General features: G+C 41.3%; 1 protein-coding gene across 1 annotated transcript in view; it reads right to left on the bottom strand.

The window, feature by feature from the left end:
- BICC1 (BicC family RNA binding protein 1) overlaps positions 1-24,735 on the bottom strand; it is a gene marked incomplete at its 5' end in the record, with an annotated part of 112,477 nt that overhangs the window by 56,083 nt on the left and 31,659 nt on the right. Inside the window, 2 exons of the mRNA XM_079975582.1 lie at positions 8,005-8,074; positions 16,030-16,076. Coding sequence (XP_079831708.1) covers positions 8,005-8,074; positions 16,030-16,076 — 117 coding nt within the window. The remainder of the gene's footprint in view (positions 1-8,004; positions 8,075-16,029; positions 16,077-24,735) is intronic.

The raw sequence follows: 24,735 nt of genomic DNA, 5'->3' as shown, positions 1-24,735 counted from the left end.
CCAAACCACACTTCTCCAGCCAACATGCAGACACACAAAAATGCAGGTTATATCAGATCTAGCAAAGCCCATTTATAGAAAAAAGATATATGAGTCATTCCCTTACAAAGAAACATCTGCTTGTGATCATCCTGCTTGGGACTATGGATTTAGTTCCACTTTTTGGCTGACTTTACCAGAGTAGCTCATCCTATGGCTAGTCTTAGGCAAACAGTGAGAGAAAAGGTGTTTGAAAAACAAGTTTGCATTGCTTAAAACAAGATTCTGGAGGGGTGCTATTCCTTTTTGCTGATGTGAAAAGGCTGTTAAAACCCAAAGTTAAGAGCAAGTTTGGGAAGCAAGAAGTGCTAAGACGTGGGGCATGGCAGTCTTGAGGCTGAGGCAGTCCCACTTTGGGCGTTTAGGATTAATGCCATCTCAGTTAGAAAGGTTATATTCATGTATGATGAGGTGTGTCACATACACTGTACAACTGATGCTACACTTCTGACTGACAGACCTGTACACAGTGTAAAGCCTGAGGAAGAACAAGCCCAACAAAAAATACTTGGGCAGGACAGTTTCGTTTGTTTATAAATTTCATGCTGCTTAATACAACGGAAATTTAAGCAAAAATACAACACTCCCTAAAAATGAAATAAAAACAGAATGAAGGGATGCATCACAAATACAACTTACTTAGTCTTTAAAGGTAAAGGGACTCCTGGCCGTTAGGTCCAGTCACGGACAACTCTGGAGTTGCGGCGCTCATCTTGCTTTACTGGCTGAGGGAGCTGGCGTACAGCTTCCGGGTCATGTGGCCAGCATGACTAAGCCGCTTCTGGTGAACCAGAGCAGCACACGGAAACGCCATTTACCTTCCCACTGGAGCAGTACCTATTTAACTACTTGCATTTTGATGTGCTTACGAACTGCTAGGTTGGCAGGAGCAGGGACCGAGCAATGGGAGCTGAACCCTTCACGGGGATTCGAACTGCTGACCTTCTGATCGGCAAGTCCTAGGCTCTGTGGTTTAGACCACAGCGTCACTTAGTCTTTACCTAGGGGTTAATATTAATCTGCATTTTAAGCACCTTTATTGGCCAGCTTTTCAATAGCAGCCTGGCTAGTAATAAATAAAAATCTTAGAGGGTCTGATATTGACAACATGATATTAAAAAAAACTCTGGCAATTAGTACTGATAGAAAAATTAACCACTGACTTATAGTAACCACTAAACTAAAAATAGCAAAGGGAATTCCATTTTCAGTGGAATGATATACTTTTGTTATGCACAGTGCAAAAGTGCATGCGGTAATGGGAAATGACACACAACTGAAAGAAGACAACTTAATGGTAAAAAAACTCCAGTGTAGTCCAACCTCTCATCTTCAGAAAGGGCAGGGCTTTTTTGTTGTTTTTTTAAATCTGAGTGTAGAAAATTATGAAGGAAGAGCAAGCAAACACAGTATCCTGGAGCCTGTGGATTCCCAAACCAAGCCATGGTTTGTCTTCCCATGATGCTTGAACCTGGCCAATTAAAAATTTAAGAAGGAGGAAACAAAAGCTTCATGTCTCCCCCTTGTGGCCATCCAAGAGGAGAAGCAGGGAGTGCTGGAGTCCAAGGTTGGCCGAGGCTCATTCCTGCCGTAACAAACCATATGCTAAACTGTACGTTAAAACATGGAAACCAAGTTGACACCAAATAAGCAGATTCCAGCCTTTAATGCCTGTAAAACAACTTTACAATACCAAACACTATGCTGCTCTTTTAAACATCTGCATACATCATGACTTTAGAGGCCCCTCCCAGCCAACAAGGAATGCACACAATGGAGCCACATAACCTTTTCATTGATTCCCCACCCCCTCCTTTGGGCGAGTGGAGGTCCAAACAAGAACCATGATGGGATGCTGCTTGATACATAATCCTGAAGCAAAGCTGACGGAATAGCTATGAGTAGTTCAGTCGTCATGGGGACCAGTGAGGAAACAACATCTAAATGCCAAGATTCACACATGCACACACGCCTTGGTGAACGGCTATTAAAAAAATAATAAAATACTTTATATCTTGGGAACCAAAAACTTAGGAAAACGCTTTAAATAAAACTCTTGCTGACAAAAGTACACAGGCCTCAACAAAGCAACTCATCTCAAATTCTCCTTCCATCAGAGGGTTCTGCCTGACACCAGGGCATACCAAGCCAGAGGACCGAGCTGCTTAGCAAGTAGCTATGGAAACTAAGAGACACATGGTAAGCATGCAGTAAAAGCACGGGAGATAAGACTACAGACGCGCAGTTTAGACTGTTTTCACAGCTGCCGTTGCCTTGCTATATTTCATTTTTGGTCAAAGTAATAAGCAATGCCCTTCCTTTTTAAGGGGCTTGGAAAATATACAGCCTAAACACAAAGGAGGATAAACATTCATAAACACAAAATAATGAGATCATCTCGGATGTAGGGAAACTCAAAACCTGCTTGTTAGCTCATGTGATATTATCTCACTAGAAGCGTTAGTTCCCATTTAATGTGGGGAGCAGAAAAACTAACTCCTTGGAAGGTTACTCTCCCACAATCTCTACACTACCACACACACACTACCACACACCACACCACATGTTTAGTCTACTAATCTTGAAGGCATTTTTAAGGAATTGCCTAGGGATCTGGGTACATGAAGATGTGCCCTCTGCCACATGAAGTTGCCCAAACTCTACATTTTTCATTAGAGACCTCTTGAGTTCTTTAGTCACCTGAAGCAAGGCAGGCAATAACTGGGCAGAGATGCCCATATCTGGAACACCCTCACAAGAGAAGCTCACTTGGCACCAAGGTGAAATCTACATACATATAAAAAATGTTCTGAAAATGCTTTTTTAAAATTTTCCATAAGGCTCACCATTGCCATTTAGTGTCACATTGTATATTGTCCTTAAAACAAACTTAAAACATTTTATTTCCAGCTGTATAGCTGAGTCCCTAATTTGATTGCCTCCCCACCCCCTTTGGTCATCAAATACTTTTTCGTGGGTCTGGCTGGTTTTTCCTTCATGTTTCCTAGCTTATTTAAGTTGCTGCTTTACTGCTCTGCTCAACTATACAGACTTGTCATGTCCTGCTGCTTCTGCAATTTATTGCATTTGTTGGATTTCCTTTTTTTTCTGTTTTAACATTATAAGCCACCCTGGGTCCACCCCCACCCCGAAATGACAGTATAGGAATATTTGAACTAATAAACAAAACACACCAGCTCATTCTTCAGATAGTCTCCATATTAGACAATGTGGACCAGTTTACTGCCACGATTAGACCCAAAATTATCAGACCACCACCTGAAATCTAAGAGTAGTTCAGAATTCTTTCATTATCTGGAAGTCACTCTGAGGGTGGCTGCTATGAGTGGTAACAATTGTGGCATTTTATTTTTATCTGTCTCCCACCCCACCCCACCCCATGCTAATATGCTATTCTGGAGGACAGATCAAAATCCCATAAATCTGCAGCACACGTGCAAAAGGAATGCTGTCATTTGCAACAGAAATAGTACAGAGTTTAGGATACAAGCAATTAACCTAATGCCTATGATTTTGTGAGTTCAAATGCCCAACAGGCAACCTAATGCCTATGATTTTGTGAGTTCAAATGCCCAACAGGCAATGACTTGAATATTACACCGACCACTCAGTTCCCCACTGCCGATGTCCAAGCTGATCTTCGTATGTAGGGTTGACATCTCCTTTGTCTCGCTAAGCATTATTGCAGGACAGTGGAAAACCAAACACAGTATTTGTAAAAGTAAAGCATTTACAAGTATGTATTTTTAAAGCAGGGCATTTTATTAGGAGTGGTTTTTGTTGTTTTCCAAGCTTATCAACAAGGCACTAAACGTAAAGGGACCCTTGACTATTAGGTCCAGTCGCAGGTGATTCTGGGGTTGCAGTGCTCATCTAGCTTTAGTGGCCGAGGGAGCTGGTGTACAGCTTACGAGTCATGTGGCCAGCATGACTAAGCTGCTTCTGGCAAACCAGAGCAGCGCACGGAAACGCTGTTTGCCTTTCTGCTAGAGTGGTACCTATTTATCTACTTGCACTTTGATGTGCTTTTGAACTGCTAGGTTGTCAGGAGCAGGGACCAAGCAACGGGAGCTCACCTCGTTGCAGGGATTCGAACCGCCGACCTTCTGATTAGCAAGCCCTAGGCTCTGTGGTTTAACCCACAACACCATCCGCGTCCCTAACAAGGCACTAGGGAGGCTTAAAAAGCAGCCTGATGGTAAGTTGATCTAGTGATGAAAAGCAGCCACAACTGCCTCTAGCAGTCAACCTCACCAACAGTGAAAAAAAGGAAACCAATTGTTTAGTAGAAGTGTTATACTTTACTATGCACTTAGTACGACACAGGAAACAACAGAGGAAATTCAAGCCAAAATAAATGAAATGTACAAATTCAAACTAATATTTCAGAGTCTAAAGCAACAGCCTTTAGCTACAGCTAATTATTATTTTTATTTCTATTTCTATTTGCCATGAAGAGCAAAACCCTTTAAATCATTTCCCCATTGGCATGCTTAATGTTCAGACTTCACTTATGCAACCCATCTTCTCACCATTCCTTAAACTGTGAAGACAACTTTGTTAAGAATTACACATGAGATACCGCACCTAGTTTTTTGGGGGGGAAATAAAGGGGGGAAATTATTTTTCCCCCCCCAGGTGCGGGGCTGGGGCGGGGGAAGCCCGAGCTTCCCCCGACGCCAGCCCCCAGAACGGGACCCAGAGCGATGCCGAAGCTGCGTGCAGCTTTGGCATCGCTCTGGGAGCTTGCGGGGCTGGAGGAGGGGGAAGCCCTCCGCCAGCCTTCTAACCAAGTCGGGGGACAGCGGGAAAGGCGCGCTGCACCTCCCCGCTGTCCCCCGAGCTTGTGGGGCTGGCGGTGGGGCTCTCCTGAAGCCTGGAGAGCGAGAGGGGTCGGTGCGCACTGACCCCTCTCGCTCTCCAGGCTTCAGTGAAAGCCTGCATTCGCCCCATAGGACGCACACACATTTCCCCTTCATTTTTGGAGGGGAAAAAGTGCGTCCTATAGGACGAAAAATACGGTAAGTATCACTGGATTATTTTCATTGTGGTTGTATTTAGAGGGGATGGGGTGGAAAGGGAGAAACTGGTAAGTAACATGCCCCTCTCGGGACAGCAAACTTCTGCCTTCCCTAACACACAGCCACGAAATGGATTTTTAAAGTGTTGAGAGTCTTGGCCAAGAGAGGATAAGAAAGTCAATGTGAGGATGTGCATTGGGGAAGATTTTTCTGTTCTGAAGCAAGTTAGGCTGTTAGGGAAATGGTAATCTGACTGCATCCAAGAATGAAAACTGGATTCGAGGCAAGTATGGTTCACAATCATCCCTCCTCCAGTCCATCCAGCTTTGACTATCACACCCCCTGATTTCTATCCAAGGCTGGTGGCACAAACGTTTTCAAATGCAAAGTGGTTTTCATAACACGACACAACCTGTGTGTTCTGTTCACACACACACACACACACACATATATATATTTCCAAACACTACATTATGCTGTGAAGACCATGTTGCAGCATCACCATACTTTCATGTATTTACAGTGTGAGTTCAGTGCCATGAACCATACTGAAAGCAAATTGCTGGTTAAGCCCATCGAGCTATTTCCTTACAAAGAAAAAAACAGAGAAAAAACCCTTCACTTAACTGTGCTCAAGCTGCCAAATTCTTTGGAAAGAATCATTTTACAGAACTGGATTCTGTATACGTTAGTCCCCTAGGTAGACGAAGTCTTTTGACATTTAGAAATAAAGGCTCATGTTAAAAAATACACCTAGAGATAAATAGCATACAATTCTTTAAAATAGATGACTGATTGCAAAAACTTGTTTTAAAATTGCTTTTAGAGATTCTCACCCAACTGTCTAACCTTAAGAAAAAGGCATTTACTACAAGACGTCACTACAAAAAAGACACAAAACAATAAATTGGCTTTAAACTTATGGGTTCTCTCTTAACAGGTGGGGAGGTCTTTATGCAGACATTAACTGTTAAGACGCTTTATAGACTAGCTGATGAACATTACAGGCCTAAAATATCCCCAGCCTGAATTTCAACGACTGAGTCAACATGCAAGCCCAGCACTAGCTACCCTGTATGTAAAATTCCAAACTATATAATTCCCACAGATGTCACCATTCACTTATGCATCTTATATGTCAGTGTCCTTAAACTGACCCCAGTACAGGACACTCTTCTGTGACACATGCACATCTGGTTGTTGTTATAAAAGAGAAGCGCTGCAATAATTTATTAATGCAATTACCAACTAATCTTTCACTTTCTCATCAAACTGGATGACAATAACTACTTCCCACCAAATGGACATGGAATACAAGAGGCTTCATATGGAAGAATAACAGTAGAAGACCTAACTCATGCACTCCTTGAAGTCCCTTTTTATAACAGTCTTCCAAACAATTACATCCACCCACGGTTAAGATCGCAGAAGGGAAGGTCGTCTCTTGCAAAGACCTGTTTTTTGTTGTCTGATGTGGAGAGGTAAATATCTTTTAGAACATCCCAATTTCTTGGAAAGGCTTTACTGATTCACGTAATAAAAGTTAAAGGGGGAACAGAAAATGATTTATCCACTAAAGGTTGGGAAGCAGAAATGTAAAAAACTATTATTATTATTAGTAGTAGTATAATTGTTATTATTTTTGCGTGTGCGATGGCTGTTCGCTAAACACAATAAACCAAAAAGACTGACAGAAGAACAACAACAGGATGGCCAATTCATACTTCAGTAACCTCCAATTGGACTACTGCAACACTCTCTGGGTGGGGATGCTCTTGAAAAAGAGCCCAGTACTGTCAATTGGTCCAAAACAGTGAATCCAAATAGGGTGCATCACTCCCATTGTCTATAACCTCTTGCCCAGTTTCCCCAAAAACATACTGATTAATTTACAGCACATGAAGACATGGAACTACTCTGATTTCAAACATGGCATTGATTTAAGTACTTTTTTTGCAAAAAAATAAAATAAAATGGGGTAGAGTAACCATTTTTATTCAAGTCTGAACAGCAAAAGATGTTATTTTCTTAGAATGGACCATCACTGCATCTTCATTCTCTCTCTCTACAAAAACTCATGTGAATACATCTTTACAGGAAAATATATGGGCTGTATTTCTGCACAACAGAACATTCTGTCCTCCTCCTGCTCACATGCCCCTAAATATACCCTGAGGGACCCCCCAATCCTGCAGAGTAGTTTGCGGAGCTGGGGCGGGAATACCACTGCATTCATGCTAATCCCTGCACTAATGCAACTATTTAGCTGAATACTGCCCCTTACGTCCTGTCAGTGCAGTGTAATCCCCGAGGTTACTGAATAGGTTGGTGTGCACATCTGTCTGCATTCAACTATAAAAACATGTCTGCAAGCTTGCAGCTGAAAAGACACTACCACTCAGGCCACAGAAGAATAGCTGGATTTAAAAATCTGATTCCTGTTCTTGGAAAGTACTGTCTGATCAGGACCAAAAGCTTGCTCATAATGTGGTATTTAATCATGAAGCACTACCAGGAGCCAGCTATGGCACAATCTTCTGCTTCACTCACCCACACACCCTACTTTCTAGAATTAAGAGGTTTGGCGTCCTAGATCACTAGAACACAGTAGATAATTCTAATGTTTGATATTATTATGAAAGGCTCTACATCTCAGTAGTCGTTATAGCATGTTAACAACCTTGAGGTACTACTAAAATGCCTTGGAGAATTAGGCCATACACATGAAGCTGAATTTGCAGCATTTACAGGCTCTAGAATAGGTGCTGGCAAATCTGGAAAGGCAACCAAACAGGTAACAGGCAGAGTATACTTTTTAGATACAAGAAATTCAGCACACATTTACATACTTATGTAGATTGGTTTCGTTGTGACTGTCATTTAATGTGCATCCAAATTACCATAATCTTACAAAATATTTTACCTTTCTTTGATTTTGCACCAATCTTCAGCTTGGATGGCCAAGCAATCTGAGTGTTTGTTTCTTCCATAATCTGTTAAAAAGACAACAAAAAAATCAGTTTAAAGTACGTTACCCTCTGTTCTTTACTGCTGACAGGAGCAATATCTGGTAGTTTTGAACTGCTAACATGTTACCAAGGAATACCAAGATAATCAGATGTTTGAAGATTAACCAAATGTAGCTTTAATAGAAATTATGACAAACCAATTCCAGTTGTTTCCCCCCCCCCCCCATTACAATGTTTGTTTTCTGTATTTGCAGAGAACCAATCCTCCCACTTTTAAAAAACGGCAGGGAAGACTCAAACTTGCAGGCTCCTTTACAGGATCCTTTACAGGAGCCTAGCTCCCGCTGCTCGGTCCCAGCGCCTGCCAACCTAGCAGTTCGAAAGCACCTCCGGGTGCAAGTAGATAAATAGGGACCGCTTACCAGCGGGAAGGTAAACGGCGTTTCCGTGTGCGACTCTGGCTCGCCAGAGCAGCGATGTCACGCTGGCCACGTGACCCGGAAGTGTCTCCGGACAGCGCTGGCCCCTGGCTTCTTAAGTGAGATGGGCGCACAACCCCAGAGTCTGTCAAGACTGGCCCGTACGGGCAGGGGTACCTTTACCTTTACCTTTAAAGAGCTTTGTTTACTTTAAATATTTCTAGTTCTCATAGTGGGGAAAATGCTGTTGCATCCAGGTCCAGTTCACAGATGCCCTTCCATAGGCATCTGGTTGAATACTGTGAGAGCAGGATTAAGTCCTTTGGCCTGATCCAACAGGGCACTTCTTACATTCTTATGTGTGCCTCAGCTGTTTGAATTTGGGAATGCTGACCTAAAAAAAAAAAAATCTAGTTTCCAGTACCATAGTTGCAAGAACATATGACTGTAGTTACAATTAAAGAAATTTCAGGTGCATCCTTTGCTGGCCCATTAGAGCAAAAGCTTTTAAACACATACTCCTAAAAATCCCGTAGTCCGTGTTTATTTCTACTGCCTATATCAATAGAATTCTTTAAAGCCACTATTTCCCGAGCAGGGTGCCATGTGGAAAAAAGGAGAAATGTCAGCCAAGGCTTAGTACTCTTTGCTTTGTATGGATTTCAGCTGCCATGGGATAATAAATTGCAGATGGAAGACCATTTCCAAACGAGTGAAATTCTACCATGACACGCTTCCTATTCCTGAGAATTCCCAAACCCAGATGTGAAATAAGAAATCCAGTGGAATTAAGTTAGAATGCTAAGTCCTTCAGGCCTCTGTGGGATTTCAGCTGACAGACAAGAGATGGAAGCATGCACAGGTCCTGACTTCCAAAATTTTAAACTGTTTGAAATAAATAGGCTGGCAGAGCAATACTTCCTATCTGCCCAACTGGCATAAATGTGACCTTCTCAGTGGTTACTTCCATGCCAGCTGGGGTCCACACAAAGGTTTTCTAGCAGCATGTTTAGTATATCACATTTGACAACCCCCAAGAAGTTGGGCACCATTTTACGGCATGCTAAAATATGCTGTTAGAGAGGTACAGAAACCTTTTACATCAGCAGGCTGGCTAACCTAAGGCCCTTCACATGGACTCCAGCCACCATCAGTTCCAAATCAACACAGCCAGTGGTCAGGGATGAAAGCAGTTGAAATTGGTGTTAGAAATTAGCTAGGTACTTTTTGCTACTGGCACAGGTCCAGCTGCAGCTGCAATGGGAGATCTCCAGATGCCAGGTGGACAACTGACATCTCCATCTGGCTGGCCCCTCCAGCTTTCTTAAGCAGGCAAGCAGAAGAGTTTATTCACTGCATTTATATCCGAGTTTCTTCTCCAATGAGTAGATGGTTCACCTCCTTCTCAGGTTAATCCCTACAATAACCTTGTGAGGTAGGTTAAGAGGCTGTGACTGTCCCAAAGTCACCCACCCAGTGAGCTTCACGACTGATCTCCCAGGTCCTAGTCTGCCATCTAACCACTACACCACACCGGCTACCTAGAGTACTTCAACTATGGTACTTCTATAAACTAGGTAGGAAAATAAACATGGGGAAAGCAAAATGTCATCTGGAGAAGGATCTGAAATATTTTCCTTGGTGCTTGAATTTGCTTTATTCTAGATTGTTTTATTTGATGTTTTAATGTGTTGTAAACGGCTCTGAGATTTTTTTCTTTAAAATATAAGGCAGTATACTAATGAAATGAAAAGAAATAACAATAATAAAAACTCCATGGAGGAAAAAATGGCACCTAGATATTCCTTTGTGGCGGCATTCCTTTGTTCCCAAGCTTAAGAGTACATGAGGGAATTACATGGGTAATTTTCAGTGGCTATGAACAAGTTTAAACTTTGAACAAACGTGCATGTTATAAACTCATTTTTAAATACACATCTTCTTCACGGATGCAAGTGCAATATCACCACATGCTCTAAAACTGTCTTCACGTTAGTCAGTGGTTGCGTAAGCATGGAACAGCTACTACACTGCCAACGTGTTTGTCTACCATTCCCAAACATGTTGAAGATGACAGTTAGCTGCAAACGAGAGCGATGCACTTGGAGAAATGAAATCAGAGTTGAGATTTTAAAAGTTTGAACTGGTATCTTGAAAGGTTTTTAACAAAGAGCCAATGCTAACACAGGCACATTTTCAATGCACAGATGGGAGTGGATCACACTTACTTTGAATCAAGGAACAACAATTCAGTGTTGTACAGAAAGTGGGTTAAACTAGATTACTTCATTATTTTTCATCATGTAAAACCTTTGGGTGTACTTAAATTGGCCAAGATACTCTGTGTTTGACCTTTACAGGATGCAACCTTTTTTAAAAAAACTGGAAGAGTCTGAGGGGAAGTTTAACTCACATTTATGCTCTTGCTTGCAAGTAAGTTGGGAACCTGATCTTGGCTAGCAGGCCTGGAAGTGGTGAGATTTAGAGGTGGTGCAGTGATTAACAGTGTTGGATTGGACCTGGGAGACCAGTTGCAATGAGCATTTGCACATGAGGATGACAGGTGGAAACATGCAATCCTCCGGACTCGCTGCCAAATCCTATCCCAGGTAATGCTACACAACACCTCTGCAGCGAACTGTTTTGGAAGCCAGGGCAGAGCACATTCCATATAGAAGACTATTTAAGGCAACTACATAAACAGGGTTTAAGCCGGTTGGGTAAGTTACAGAGTTCTCCTATCCAAGAGAGCTCCTAATTCATAGTTTTAGTAGCCTGGGTTTGGCACAGTATATTATGAACCAGATTAGCATTTAATTTAGCTCTGAAAGGAGTCATTAGCGGCTCTTGTGAAGCAGCATGCCTGCTCAGCATTCAGCCAGTCAGATTTCCATCCACTACAATCATTTCAACACATTATTTTAAGCAGCTTAAGCTTTATAAACTTAAACAAAACCAAATGATTGCTACTAAACAAAGTGATTCAGACGTCTGGCTTAATCTACATCCCTACATATAAAATCCACTAGAATATCTAGGCAAGTTAGATACAAAGGAGCTTTGCACATTAAAATGATTCCCGAATATCTACTAAAAATGCTGTATATTGTTACGCAGGCCCCAGAAATGAATGATCAGGCTCATGGAAATCCTTGTCAGCCACTACATTGGGTGTGTGTGTGTGTGTGTGAGAGAGAGAGAGAGAGAGAGAGAGAGAACAAACTATTCCTGCTCACTCAATTCATCCTCATTTTTATTGCAGACAGATTGCATGGGCAGACACAGGGCAACATTCAGACATGGGGAATACTGCATTAGCGTTCCTGATGAAGGTAGTGCTTCTGTCCCATTTACTAAGGTTCCATTCACACTGAAGTACCTGGTGTGTTATGCAACTTTGGCTTTTTGAGCGATATACCAGTATGTCACACTAAATTTAATTCACACCAGTGGGTGAGGTATGACACAACAACTGCCATTGTACAATGTCGCTACTCCCACGCCCTTTCTGCACATGCATGTTTCTGTTCCGTCATGAAAACTGCAGGAAAGAACTGGTATGGCACCCAAATTTCATTACTTTGCTCCAATAGTTTTTTGGGTTAAGGGGACAGCGAATGGGTTTTTTTCTTCTTCTGGGAACAAGTAACATAGAAATGAGCATTGAACATGGACTATATTCTGTTCATTTTCCTGAAGTGGCTCTTACATCATGTGAAAGCTCAACTCATGTAGAAATTAACAGTTACAGAAGCATCAGAGAAATGGGGGGGGGGGGGGAAACCTGCTGTGTGAATGAAGCCACACATAAACACATTTCTTTCTTCATGTGTGTGCATATGTGCCAATTCATGCAACACATTTTTCATGCAACCCTGAGACTCACTCAGATGAAGTTTTGTTGTGAAGTGGCTCTAGATGGTGCCCAACCTAATTCACTCAATTTCTAATCAGGAAAGCCAACCACTGACCACTGACCACCAGTAGCATAAAAAAAGTTAGAGGAAGCTAATAGGTCAGGTCTGAGAATAAGTAACATTATTGAACCAGATTTATATACCACTTTAGCATCAAACCCCCTAAGCAGTTTACATAAACACTAAAAGTATCAATAAATTAGATGTTAGAAACAAGTTGGCCTTAAATAAAGTATCAAAGTAAATGCAGCCTAATTATCGTCCGTCCATCTCCGCCCCCCCCCCCATGAAGGCTTTTTCCCTTGCTCTTGTAGTGTGCTTGAGACATCTGATGCTCTCTGTTGTTGCCTGGGAAACTGGACCCTATTCACCCCTATGCTGTGTGAGTGTGTCACATGCCGTGTTAGAAACTCAGACATATAAGCTAGGTACCAAATGGCTTCTTAAACCAGAGTTACAGTCGCCAAAACAGAATGCCTAGTTGCAGTTTTTAGGCTAGATAGTTTGATAAGTGCATTTTTCTATATGACTTTTTGGTTCCTGAAATTCATTCTGCATGGAAGACATGGAAGCACTCTAGCATCAAGGTGGCATAGATCAAGATGACTCATCTTCCTGAATGTCCCAGTTGAATTCATGTTATTCCAAGGGCTGTTTCCACACATGCCACAGCAACAAACCTGGGATGCCCCCCCCCCTAAGTGTTCTATGTGGCCAGCCACTCAAAGCTCTGGTGCATGTACTTGTATGATACACATCTGCAACATCTGATTATCATATTCTCATTGTGTTTTTCAGAGCTTTATCTAAGCTTTAAGCCCGCACCAGAAATGATGAGAAAATAATGCAGTTATCTGTGAGCATCCATTATTTTTGGCTTCTTGTTATGCTGTCTCCATTTCTCTTGATTCTGAAGTGTCTTTCTCAGACTTACAGGAAACCAAACTGAACAACCACCATCCTCATGAGAAATAAACAAAACTGAGTATGATGCCCCCACTTATTTCTTCATTGCACAACAACCAAAGGCTCCCCTCCCGACTTCACAAGTCATCTCTCCAAGCAAGTGCCCCTTGTGAAAGAGTTTCCAGTTTGGGAAACAACAACTGAAGCCACTGTATCATATTTCCTCCTGCTTACTACTTTTCCATTCTGTGCAACTTGTCTCTCTCCACAAAATTGACTATTTCACAAGAGAAGTTAAACAGATTGAAGGAAACTCTGCAAACAAGACAGCAAGAATGCCACGAGCAACTACCCAAAGAACTGTTCTAAAATTCTTGATGGACATACCTGAGTGCTCCCTTCAAAAACTTTGCCATTTCATAATCTTCAAAATGCAAACTTCTTGAACAAATTTATATTTTCCTGTAACCCACAGATGAACAATAAACATTTTTGCCTAGCAATGTCAGCTAACCACAAGCAATGGATCTCTAAAATCTGTTTGAATGTATTATGTAATATGAGTAGCTTTAAAAACCAACATCCATAAACAGAGGCTGACAAGAGCGGATAGAGAGGTTTGTAGTTGGGAGCCTGGAAGAGATGGGTTCAGAACTTAACAGTATCAAACTCCCAGGGTGGTCCCAAGGTAATTTTTTGTTATCGCTCAGCTTCAGCAGCTCACCTGTAAAGCTCAACCATCACCACCTACCTCAATGGGCAAAACAACATAGAATAAATAGGGGACTGCTGTGAAAAATGCTATCTCCTACATATCTCCTTGCTAACCTACAACATTAACCACGTGTCTTCACACTATCATTATGTTTATCATAAAAAAGGGAAAGGACTCCTGACAGTTAAGTCCAGTTGTGACCGACTCTGGGGTTGTGGCGCTCATCTCGCTTTACTGGCCGAGGGAGCCGAAGTTTGTCTGCAGACAGTTTTTCTGGGTGATGTGGCCAGCATGACTAAGCTGCTTCTGGCAAAACCAAAGCAGCACACGGAAACGCCATTTACCTTCCTGCCGAAGCGGTACCTATTTATCTACTTGCACTTTGACATGCTTTTGAACTGCTAGGTTGGCAGGAGCAGGGACCAAGCAATGGGAGCTCACCCTGTTGCAGGGATTCGAACCGCTGACCCTCCAAGCGGCAAGCCCAAGGCTCAGTGGTTTACACCACAGCACCACCTGCATCCCTATGTTTATTATAGTGATACCCAATAAGGAAAAGCAGGGAAGAAGAAAGTGGATCCTGAGTCTCCTGCCTAAAAGTTTACTTGCTGCACAGCACTGACTGTTCCTGATGTTGGAGACAATGGAATGGATTCAGAGTGTGTTATGTTAGGGGATTTGGCTGATTTCAGTGGAAACTTCAATGGAAGTTTCACTCATGACCTGCTTGTCTGCAGTTGACTTCAATGGAACCAAAGTTCAACTAGTTCACTCTGGATTCAGCCCAATGTATCTCAGCTGAACAGAATGGTTCAACTAATGCTCTAGGGTATTCGAGGTTGACCTCAAGTGCATCTGTAACGTATGAAAATCCTGAAGTTTTATTGGGCTTCCCAAATGTGATCATTGATGCATCACAAAATTGTTGTATATCATTAGTCCAGCCTTATGCAATGTCATGAAATAAGAACAGGGTTCCAAACTTAGTGAAGTGTTAAGGCTGTCCCTGCACTGTATTAGGAAAAGTATGCGTTGAATAACTGAGAAGTAAGTAAACAAACAGCCACAGTACAGCCACAATTTAATATTGCCGTTTCTGTTTTTAACTGTAGATGAATGTTACATACTGAAATAAAAAGTGTAAACTCTGAAAATCTTTTTCTGTAAGCGTGTTTGAAACATACTATCAGGTGGAAAGAGGCAGTCTCACAAACAATACTCTACAATATAAGACCAACCCCTTTTCATATGAATGGATTGAGGGGGTGGGGCTGTTCTCATGTTAAGCTTTTTGAGAGATCCCCTTTGGAAGAGGGAAACGGGTGAGTGGAAACCACAAATCATGGCTGACTTGTAAGTCAAGCCAGAGTTTGCGAACCCCAGTACAAATGTTCTTAAACCTACCTACTGCAGAACTGCAAAGCTATGCTTTAAAATTAACCCTCAGAATTCCCTTGCCTGTGTGTTAAAGGAAAGAATGCCTTTCAAATACTTCAGAAAACCAGACAAGTATAAAAATATGTAAACCCACTCCCCTTAAATGCAGAAATTACCCCCCCCCCCCCGATCATTCATATCAGAGGCCAATTCTAACGTTTAAATACTAGCTTTTAACAGCATCACATTTTGGAAACGACTGAAAGGGCTGACTAATCCTGATCCAGATCTGAAACATGTATTCTCCAACCCAAGATTCCTTGGGTTGAGCTGTGGCCGCCACAGTGAAGGCTTCAGCTAGAAATGACTTCTCTGTTCTCCAAACAAGGGCAGAAAGGCCAGACTCAGTGTATTTATACCAGGCTTGGTTAATCCAGTTCCCAATTTCTATTCCTCACTACACTTGAAAATTGCACTGGAGACTAAATGCACAGGAATACGCCTACAATAGGTCATAACCAAGTCACATGTCATATGGTCCATGCTCCGGAGATAATTTACCTAAAATATCAATTACCATGCCTTCAATTATAGTGATAAATGGAATATTGTTAGACAGAGATGACTAAGTGCAGTTTTGCTTACCTTCTGAAAAAAGTCTTCTCCACTTTTGCCTTTTCCTTCAGCAGCAGCTGAAAATAAAATGACACACCATTAAACATATGCAACACCTGTCATGTCATGTAGCATTTTCCTACATGTGTGAATTTTATCTCAGCTTAAGGCAATTCTGGTTCTCTCTCTCCTTGGGTGCTTTCACAAAGATACTTAAAGCACTGTTGACCCCAGTTTAACAAGGGTTGCAACCCATCCATCATGAGAATTTCCTTGAAAAAGTTACTATGGCAGTGCTGTTAAAAATGGGAACCATTTCTGTCTGGAAGCAGAAGAGGTTTTGCACAGCAGTTAATCCTGCACATATGCTGGCAACCTCCTTCATGCAAAATATGGTTGGTGTTTAACAAAACTTTGATTTCTGCCATATTCCCTTGTACTTAACGTGGAGGAAATGCCTGATGCACTGTCAATGGGGAAAGATTATTGAAATGGGTGTCATGGTGGGAGAGATCAAGATCCAAAATGCAATTGGATAGTCTCATTTCATAAAGCCAATGCCATAGATACCCCTGTGTACAGTTGGATATGGCCATTTAAATTTGAGAAACATGCTTGGTTTCTCTATTACACTAAAACTGGTGCTCTCTAACAGACTCACATGCCTATAGAGATCTAGGCAGGTAGCCTGCATCTCTTCCAAGCCCAGGGTAGGAATCCCTAAAGTTATTTAGTATTTGCTCAGTGGTATTTTTCTACTTTTTTTGAACAGCATACCACAATGACTGCAGTGTCGCAGAAGCTGCCTTTCAACTATGGTCCACTCAGTTTCAACTATGGTTTTCTATACAGAGGGCTTTAATTTAATTAACTGAAGCCTAAAACTGTCTAGGGTGCACAAAAATTATAGTATGGTTCTTTGGATCTTAGCCTAGGGCTAGATGTAATCTAATGTTTTACTTTGGCTTTTGCATCTAAAATATGCCAGTCTTTGAACTTCCTTCAATGAGCAAACCAAGTGTGTCTGTACATTTGAAAGTATTCTGTTACACATCACTCACACAGACAGCTTAGCCCCTTTATTTAACCATAAAGATACAGTTTCTGAGATGCTCCTTTTGATCATCTCGTTTTGAAAATGAAATTTACCAAACAATTCCAATATGCTTTATAAAACAGTTGCGGTTACTAACCATTGGTGATTATTTTAATGACAAACTAGGACTAACTAGTTGTTCTTCAGAGTGGGAAAACCAGTTTTTCTAGCAAATGCTATGATAACATTGAAACCCATGGTACATATGCTAAAAAGACAAAGCAGGAAAAGTTCATGATCTCAGGTACCAGTGCCAACTTCAACTTAAAACTCGCTAGGGGATGGAGGAGGCAGGCTAGCATAGCGTTGGACTGAAAATATTTGCGTTTTCTAGACATGAGTTTAGACACTGGAATACCCAGGAACCTCTCAAAGGTTATTGCTGTTCTTCAAAATATACTACCGCGCCACACACAACAACCAAGACTAGTAAGATATAATGAATTTTGGCAAGAGTTTATCCATGCAGAGGAACATTAACAGTGTTCAGTAGCTACTGAACTGAAGTTTCAGATCTACTGTTGCAGATAGCCATTTAAGAGAGGAGAGTTACGATCCTAAACACAAAAAAAGATTGGAAGAAAGCAGCTCTTTGCTATTTACCAAGCTGAGCATACAGGGGCAACTGAAACAGGCAAGTATTTATTAGCGCTGCCATACGTATGGATTTCCCTGGACATTATTGGGATTTCAAAGGTGGATGTGGCATCTAGGGAGGGTGGGAATTTCCAGAAGGTGGTGGTTTGTTCTGGATATTTGGCAAGTAAACCCAAAACAACTTTCAGGGTGTCCTGGTTTTTACTTTTTGAAATATGGCAACCCTATAATAATTAATAGAGCCCACCAGTCTCTCTCACACACTGGCACAGTATAGCTTTGAGCTGTCTTCCATTGATTTTATGCACATTTCCAATTTAATTAGAATAAATTTCTGCTGCCTTTAGTCAGAAACACATTGCAACATCCATCACTTACATGTGATTATAACTAAAGATTATAGACATTCCCAACAGAACGATACGCAGGGACTGCCACTCACAACTATATTCTAATCCCTTTGATGCACATTCATGTATCTCTTCATCTATCAAGCTCTTATGCCCTTTTATATTAAAGTTAAACAAATTCCTGGCCTAGCCTAAGCCAACAGTGATCAACTGGCAGTCCTTGGGGTAAATATTGCCCTCCGAACATGAGAATATGGCCTTCCAGGCCCGTTTTGTGTCTGGTCCCTACCAAATATGCCAAACTTTACTGTGGCAAATTGAATTTGTTTTCAAAAGAACTAAGGGATTCATGGAATCAATGGAACCTTAGAGCTGGAAGGGATCCTGACGGTCATCTCACCCAAACCCCTGCAATGCAGGGATCTCAACACAATGTACCCCATCCAATTTGAAACCATAACAGACCCTGCTTAGCTTTGCAAATGTGCTAGCAGTTTTACTGCTGCACCATGGAGCTAAGTTAGAGCAGTATTTCATGTTACATCTCTCTGGGTTTTATATGAGATGATCTGGATATACACCCCATAATATAAAGAAACTCTACTTTACTTTGTTCTGCTCATGGCTATGAAGCCTGCACACTGCTAAGGGGTTTGTTTGTGTAAGAAAATATACTTCTGGACCCTTGTCTGGTGAATAGGCTAACCACGAAAATTCAGAAATTGACAACCCCTGGCCTAAGTCTTTACAGCAAGCTATTTTCTCCCACGCACAGACTCCTGCTAACATATGAAATTTAACAGGCCTTGCATTTTTTTCTGTTACAACATTTGTAAAGACTATCAGGCTTTTCCTAAGAAAGCAGTCTATTGTATATGAATGGCAGGTGTGTTGAAAACTATCTATTTCTATTCAAATATATACGTTAAGCAATTTGTATTTTCAGCTTTACTCTTGCGGCTTCCACAGTTATCATGCAATATTGCATTTCACACACTTCTCATTTTCAGCCAATATGGGGCTGCAAAACGCCTATCCAAAACTAACAGGACAAAGTTGAAACAGGTGTTAACTATTATGGCATCCATGAACTTCAAGGTTTTGTCTACTTAACCATGAGAAAGTACTATTGAAAATCCTTGAGATCAAATTTAAATAAATGATCTTGAAATTCTACTTGAGTGTTATTTCAATTCTAGTCTACTGCAGTGGCTTCTAGTATATTTCAAAGAGTGAAGATTTATGAAGCCAAGTCAAATTTTGTGTAAATTTAGAATTGTTGTAGGTCTTTTGCAAGTGTCATTCATCTTTGGACATGTATTTCTTTCCAAGATTTTTTTCATCTGTATTGACACAAATTGCAGAAGCCACCCAGGGGTCATAGTCCCAACACAGTTAAATTAGCACTTCTGGTATTGAGCCAATATGGCTGCCATTCAAATGACCCCTGGTGGGTAAATAGAGCTTACATTATAGAAATCTGGTACTAGAGTATCTATACTGTATTCCTAGGTTGTATGCAGCTTTTGAATTTATTATTGGACATCTAGGACTTGTGTCACATGACCCAGAAGCTGCACACCGGCTTCCTCGGCCAATAAAGCGAGATGAGTGCCGCAACCCCAGAGTCGGCCACGACTGGACCTAATGGTCAGGGATCCCTTTAACTTTACCTTAGGACTTGTGTCAATAGTTCCATCTCCCTTTTCTATGCCAGTCACCGGCTTCATTACTAACAAACCTTGATTAAAGCTCTTTGTTGGAGAACAAGCCATGAGCCTGGGTTTGGAGTTAATAGCCTGGATAACTCAGTTGCTTAGAGCGTGCTGCTGGTAATGCTAAGGTTGCCAGTTCAATCCCCGTATGGGGCAGCCGCTTATTCCTGCATTGCAGAGGGTTGGACTAGATCAGGGGTAGTCAACCTTTTTATACCTACCACCCACTAATGCATCTTTCTTGATGGTAAAATTTCCTTACCGCCCACCAGTGCTTGATGGAAGGAGGATTCAGCTTGTGCCGTAGAGCCCCCTACTGCCCACCTAGAATCCTGAAATGCCCACTAGTGGGTGGTAGGGACCAGGTTGACAACCCCTGGACTAGATGATCCTTCCAACTCTACAATTCTGTGATCTATGATCTACTAAGCCAGCCTGTGGCTTAGCTGCAGACAGTAGAAGCAGAAGAGGACTGAAGTGCTCATGATTTCAGCTGTTTTAACTTAACTATAGTTTAAAGTGACATGCGAACCAGGCCACTAGCTCAGCTGACTCATACCAAGGATACATACAAGAATTTTTAATTAGCTGCTAACCAAGTTTTCCATTTTTATTTATTTGAAATTACTAGAAACTAATCACAAAGTGCTGTTGCTATGTAGTGAGTTCTACAGAGCTTCTCTCATTCATCCTCACAGCCTTTGCTACTAAGAAAAAATAGACCAGGAATGGTATTTGGGGCCAGAAGACTCTCAGCAAATTTAGAGAGCAGCCTGGATTTGTACCAAGATATGTGGATTAGTACTAGGGGTATGCAGTGGGTGCATACAAGTCTATAGCTGAATTGGGCCAATTCAGATTTAAAAAAATCAAAATATGGGGCTTATCCAAGTTATAATGGGATCCCTCCATCGTGGGTCTCCAATGCTGAAATCATGACAGCCCTAGGAGATCCGGAAAGTCTCACTTTGGGAATACAGACAGCAAGTTAAAACAGCTGTTGTTCAAGCATATCCCCTAGAGTATTGTTTTTGCTTCTTGACTCCGCCCCCCCTTGGGCTTGATGGTTTTTCTATTTCAGAATTCTGGAATTGTTGCTACATTAACTTTCTTGCTTTGTTTTCATATGAGCTGCTTTTATCTATGTTCCTTACACTGCTCTGGGGGCCAAAGACCCAGGATATAAGCAAACTTCTATATAAATCAGCTCATAGTTTCATGGAGGTGTGCATTAGGAGGTGTGCATTAGGAGAAGTGCAGTGAGTTTAGAAAACTTACTTATGTTATACCCTGGACCTGAGTGTCAGATGCCAGCCTTTGAGGGCTGATACAGGAGTGAAGGAAGGTTTCAGAAGGGTGGGAAATAAATACATTTCTCCTGCAAATCCCAAACACTGCCACAAGGTTCCTGTTCTAGGTTTGGGATACACTGCTACTATTTGTATTATGAGAAAAATAAGTTGAGTTCTTATTGTTAGGACCTGTATTGTCCTTAAATTGGCCATCTTCAATTTATGGCCAGCTGACCACATTTGAAACTAGCCTCTCCAAATGCATTCCATGTTCACTCTTTGAAAAAATAATAATGAATGAGCCTCACTCCATTTTACAAGCAGACGGAGGCTACGTAGTGGCAGCTCAACCAGTACCACAACATGGTAACTTCTACGTAGCTCCAGCTAAACTTATTGTTATGCAACTGTATAGTGGAAATTGGGAAGACGTGCCAAAAGTGGGCCAAAAGATGTGTTCAACTATCTTGGCACAAATGTAGCCCTACTGTTTTTAAATCCTGCATATTTTATATACCTGTAAGTCACCTTGAGAAAGATATTAATTTGATAAGTGAATAGAGTTCAGAACTGTGAAACACAACAATACTGGTTCTTAGCTTACATGTAGAGCCATTACAGACAACTAAATGGGACTAGTTGTCTGCATTAAAAAGCTACTTTTCTAAGTGCAATCACATCAACAAAATATTGTTTTTGACAGCAAGGAAATGAAGTCATTGTTGAGACAAGATCAAAGCACATAGTAAACTGGTGAACAAAGTTATATTATCACAGCTGCTTGTATACAGATATTTAGAAAAGTGACTTCTCAATTCTTGCTCAAGCATGAATTCCATAGTTCGGAAACAAGCTCCCTGCAGAACTGGGGTTGGGGAAGAGTTATAGAACCCTATTAGGGGATAGGCAAACACTGCAACATTTTGCTAGAGGTCCTATTTGTTAATAGAGATCATCACACTACATAGGTTTATGAGTGAAGTCTTATAATGAGAACAAATAAGCTGTGGATAAGGTATGAAATGAATCAGTTAAGGTTACTTATTTCGTGCATTTGTTATTATCATAATTATGTATAGCACACCTAAAATTACTAGGTGGCACACAGGTGTAGTTTTTTTTAAAAAATAGACCATATTATTTTTAACTTAAGGAAAGTTAAAGATGGATGTTCCCTGCAAGCACACTATCTAGAATGCAACAGATGCAATGTACAAAACAATAAGAATGCAGCAGGTAAACTCAACTTTCAAATCAAGTCATGTGTACCTTCTGCTAACATGCTTACTGCTTCATTGTTGGTTGTTTTGATGGACTTGTCTATATATTCTATGTCCACTCAACCCATCCGGTTAAATGCTTGGTGGAATAAAATCATCTTAAAGCGAATGGCAAAACAGGTCAAGGGAGCTACTTGGGGTTGCCACTAAGCATTCCAATGACCCAAACATCCATCCATGGGGGAAGTTTGACTTTTTAATATTGTACCTTTCCTCCAAGGAGGCCAGGGTGGTCACGTTTCTCTCCCTGCCACCTACTCCACTTTAACTTCACATAACACTACCACATATATTCACCCTGGGAGGTAAGTGAGGCTGAGAGGGAGAAAATAAGGTAGAGCCTAAGATTTGAATCTGGGTTTCCCCAGCCTTGGGTTCCACACTCTCAGCATTATTCCACTATACACAATCTTAAAATGAAGCTACAGGCAGGTATTGGTAGCATAATGGTAGTTCTCAGAGGCAGCCCAAACGTTTACAGGGACACTTCTTTTAACACATTAGATTCAGTTTTTGCAGCATTTCATTCTTGCCAAGGTATTCTAAAACTGAGAAGGCCCAAAGGGATCACGTGCCCAAAGGATTTTTCTCTACCCTGCTTATGAAATCAGACAACTCAATCAAGCAACAACCAGCACCAAAATAAACGTGAATGCTTTTGCTTATGAGTTCAGGGTCTTTCTGGAAATCCGAGTGCCAAGTTATGAGAGGATCAGACACAGTTGCTGAAGAATGGTTTAATTTTTTAAGTCTTTCCTCTCCTCTCCACCTCCAGCGGAGTCGTTCCATTTAGCTGAAGCCACGGTTTAGTTTTGGACATCTTTAACTATGGTTTCAAGCTGGCTTGCTTCAAAAGAACAAAATTAGGCACAGTTGGGTGGATTTAACCGCAGGTTGCTGTGTCCAGTAAACAAAAACAAATCCTTCTAAACTGCTCTTTTCAGCCATGCAGGAGGAAGAGGATGAGCAAAGTTCTCCTAGGCTCATTCGAGCAATGCTATTGTATAGTAAAGCACCATCACCAAGACAGTGTAAAAGAATTAGTTTCAATTCCACATAAGATATAGAAGAGATACTGCTAAAGTTCCAAGGAGTTTGCATATATGTAAGAATATAACATATTTTTATATTTCCAGGTGACAGCTCACCACTACATATGACTTCCAGAATTGGCTGCAGCATTTACATACAGTTATTAAACTGCGAGAAGTAAGCCAACTCTAAGCCTTTGCTGCACACATTTCCAACCATGAAAATATGGATCCGTAAGATGGGAATGAAAAACATTAATCTTTATATTCTTTCCTAGAGTATTTTTCTTTTGCTTATACTGCTACCAAATATGGTGCTTCATTCCCGTGAAGATATCAGATTATCTTTTATATGCATTCCCATTTTCTCCAATGATCAGTTTTGAAGCATTTTTTTTTTAGGAATGGCAGATGTCAAACCTTTAGCTCATCAGTTTCTCATCCCCTGTCACATATTGCTTTCATATGAATTTAGATACTTGTGATAATTGTGGGAGAACTGTCTACCACATCAGTAAAAATAACTAAAACTTGGTCAGGCTAGAGATGCCAAGGCAGGGGTGAGCAATCTTTTCAGGTCTGAAGGCCACATTCCCACTGGGGAATGTAGTTGTAATGTCACACATCTGGTCAGCAGAGACAGAGTGGGCAAGGGCATCCATTTTCTCTTTTCCCTTTTCTTCCTCATCCATTCAAACTCATTCACACCATCCCTGCCACCACGTCTCCATCTGGGACCTTCATCCTCCTCTGGCACCCAGCCAGCCAGCCAGCTTGTTCCCTTCCTTCCTTTCTTGTTTCCTTCCTTCCTTCCTTCCTTCCTTCCTCTCTCCTCAAATCCACTGAAGTAAAGGAGGGACTGTCACCTGGCTCTTCTTCCTCCACCCTGTGGCCAGTTCTTGGTGACAGTGGAAGAGGATGTTCAATGGGTGAGGAAGGGACACACACACACACACACACACACACACACAGGAAAGCAATCACCTGCCCACATGTTCTCTAAAGTGAGACAGACTCATGTTCTTCCTCATATTTCAGAGACAGAGCTGTCGACTCTATTGAGTCTCAATCTATCATCAAAATTCATTTCTCTCAAAAGGATGGCTGAATTAATTTTTGTCTGTACTGAAAAAGTGAAAGTTTGTAAACTTAACCAATTTTCTTCCATTTCCCCCCCATACAAGAAAAATCAGATAGGCAGAGTGTTTAGGGATAGTGTGCTCCTCTGGATAAGGAAACTAATTTATTGCTACATATTGCTCAAACTGTGGCAGTGGAATATAAGCTTCCAAAAGTCACAAGTCAGTTTTTAGGTCCATCTGCTAACATAATTCTTCCAGGAGGATCTGTTTACCACTGGGATTTGAACAATGTT

This window comes from Podarcis cretensis (genome assembly GCF_951804945.1).
Source record: "Podarcis cretensis genome assembly, chromosome: 5".
In the NCBI taxonomy this organism is placed as follows: domain Eukaryota; kingdom Metazoa; phylum Chordata; class Lepidosauria; order Squamata; family Lacertidae; genus Podarcis; species Podarcis cretensis.
Note: the sequence above shows the minus strand (reverse complement) of the source record. Positions and strands in the feature narration are given on the sequence as shown.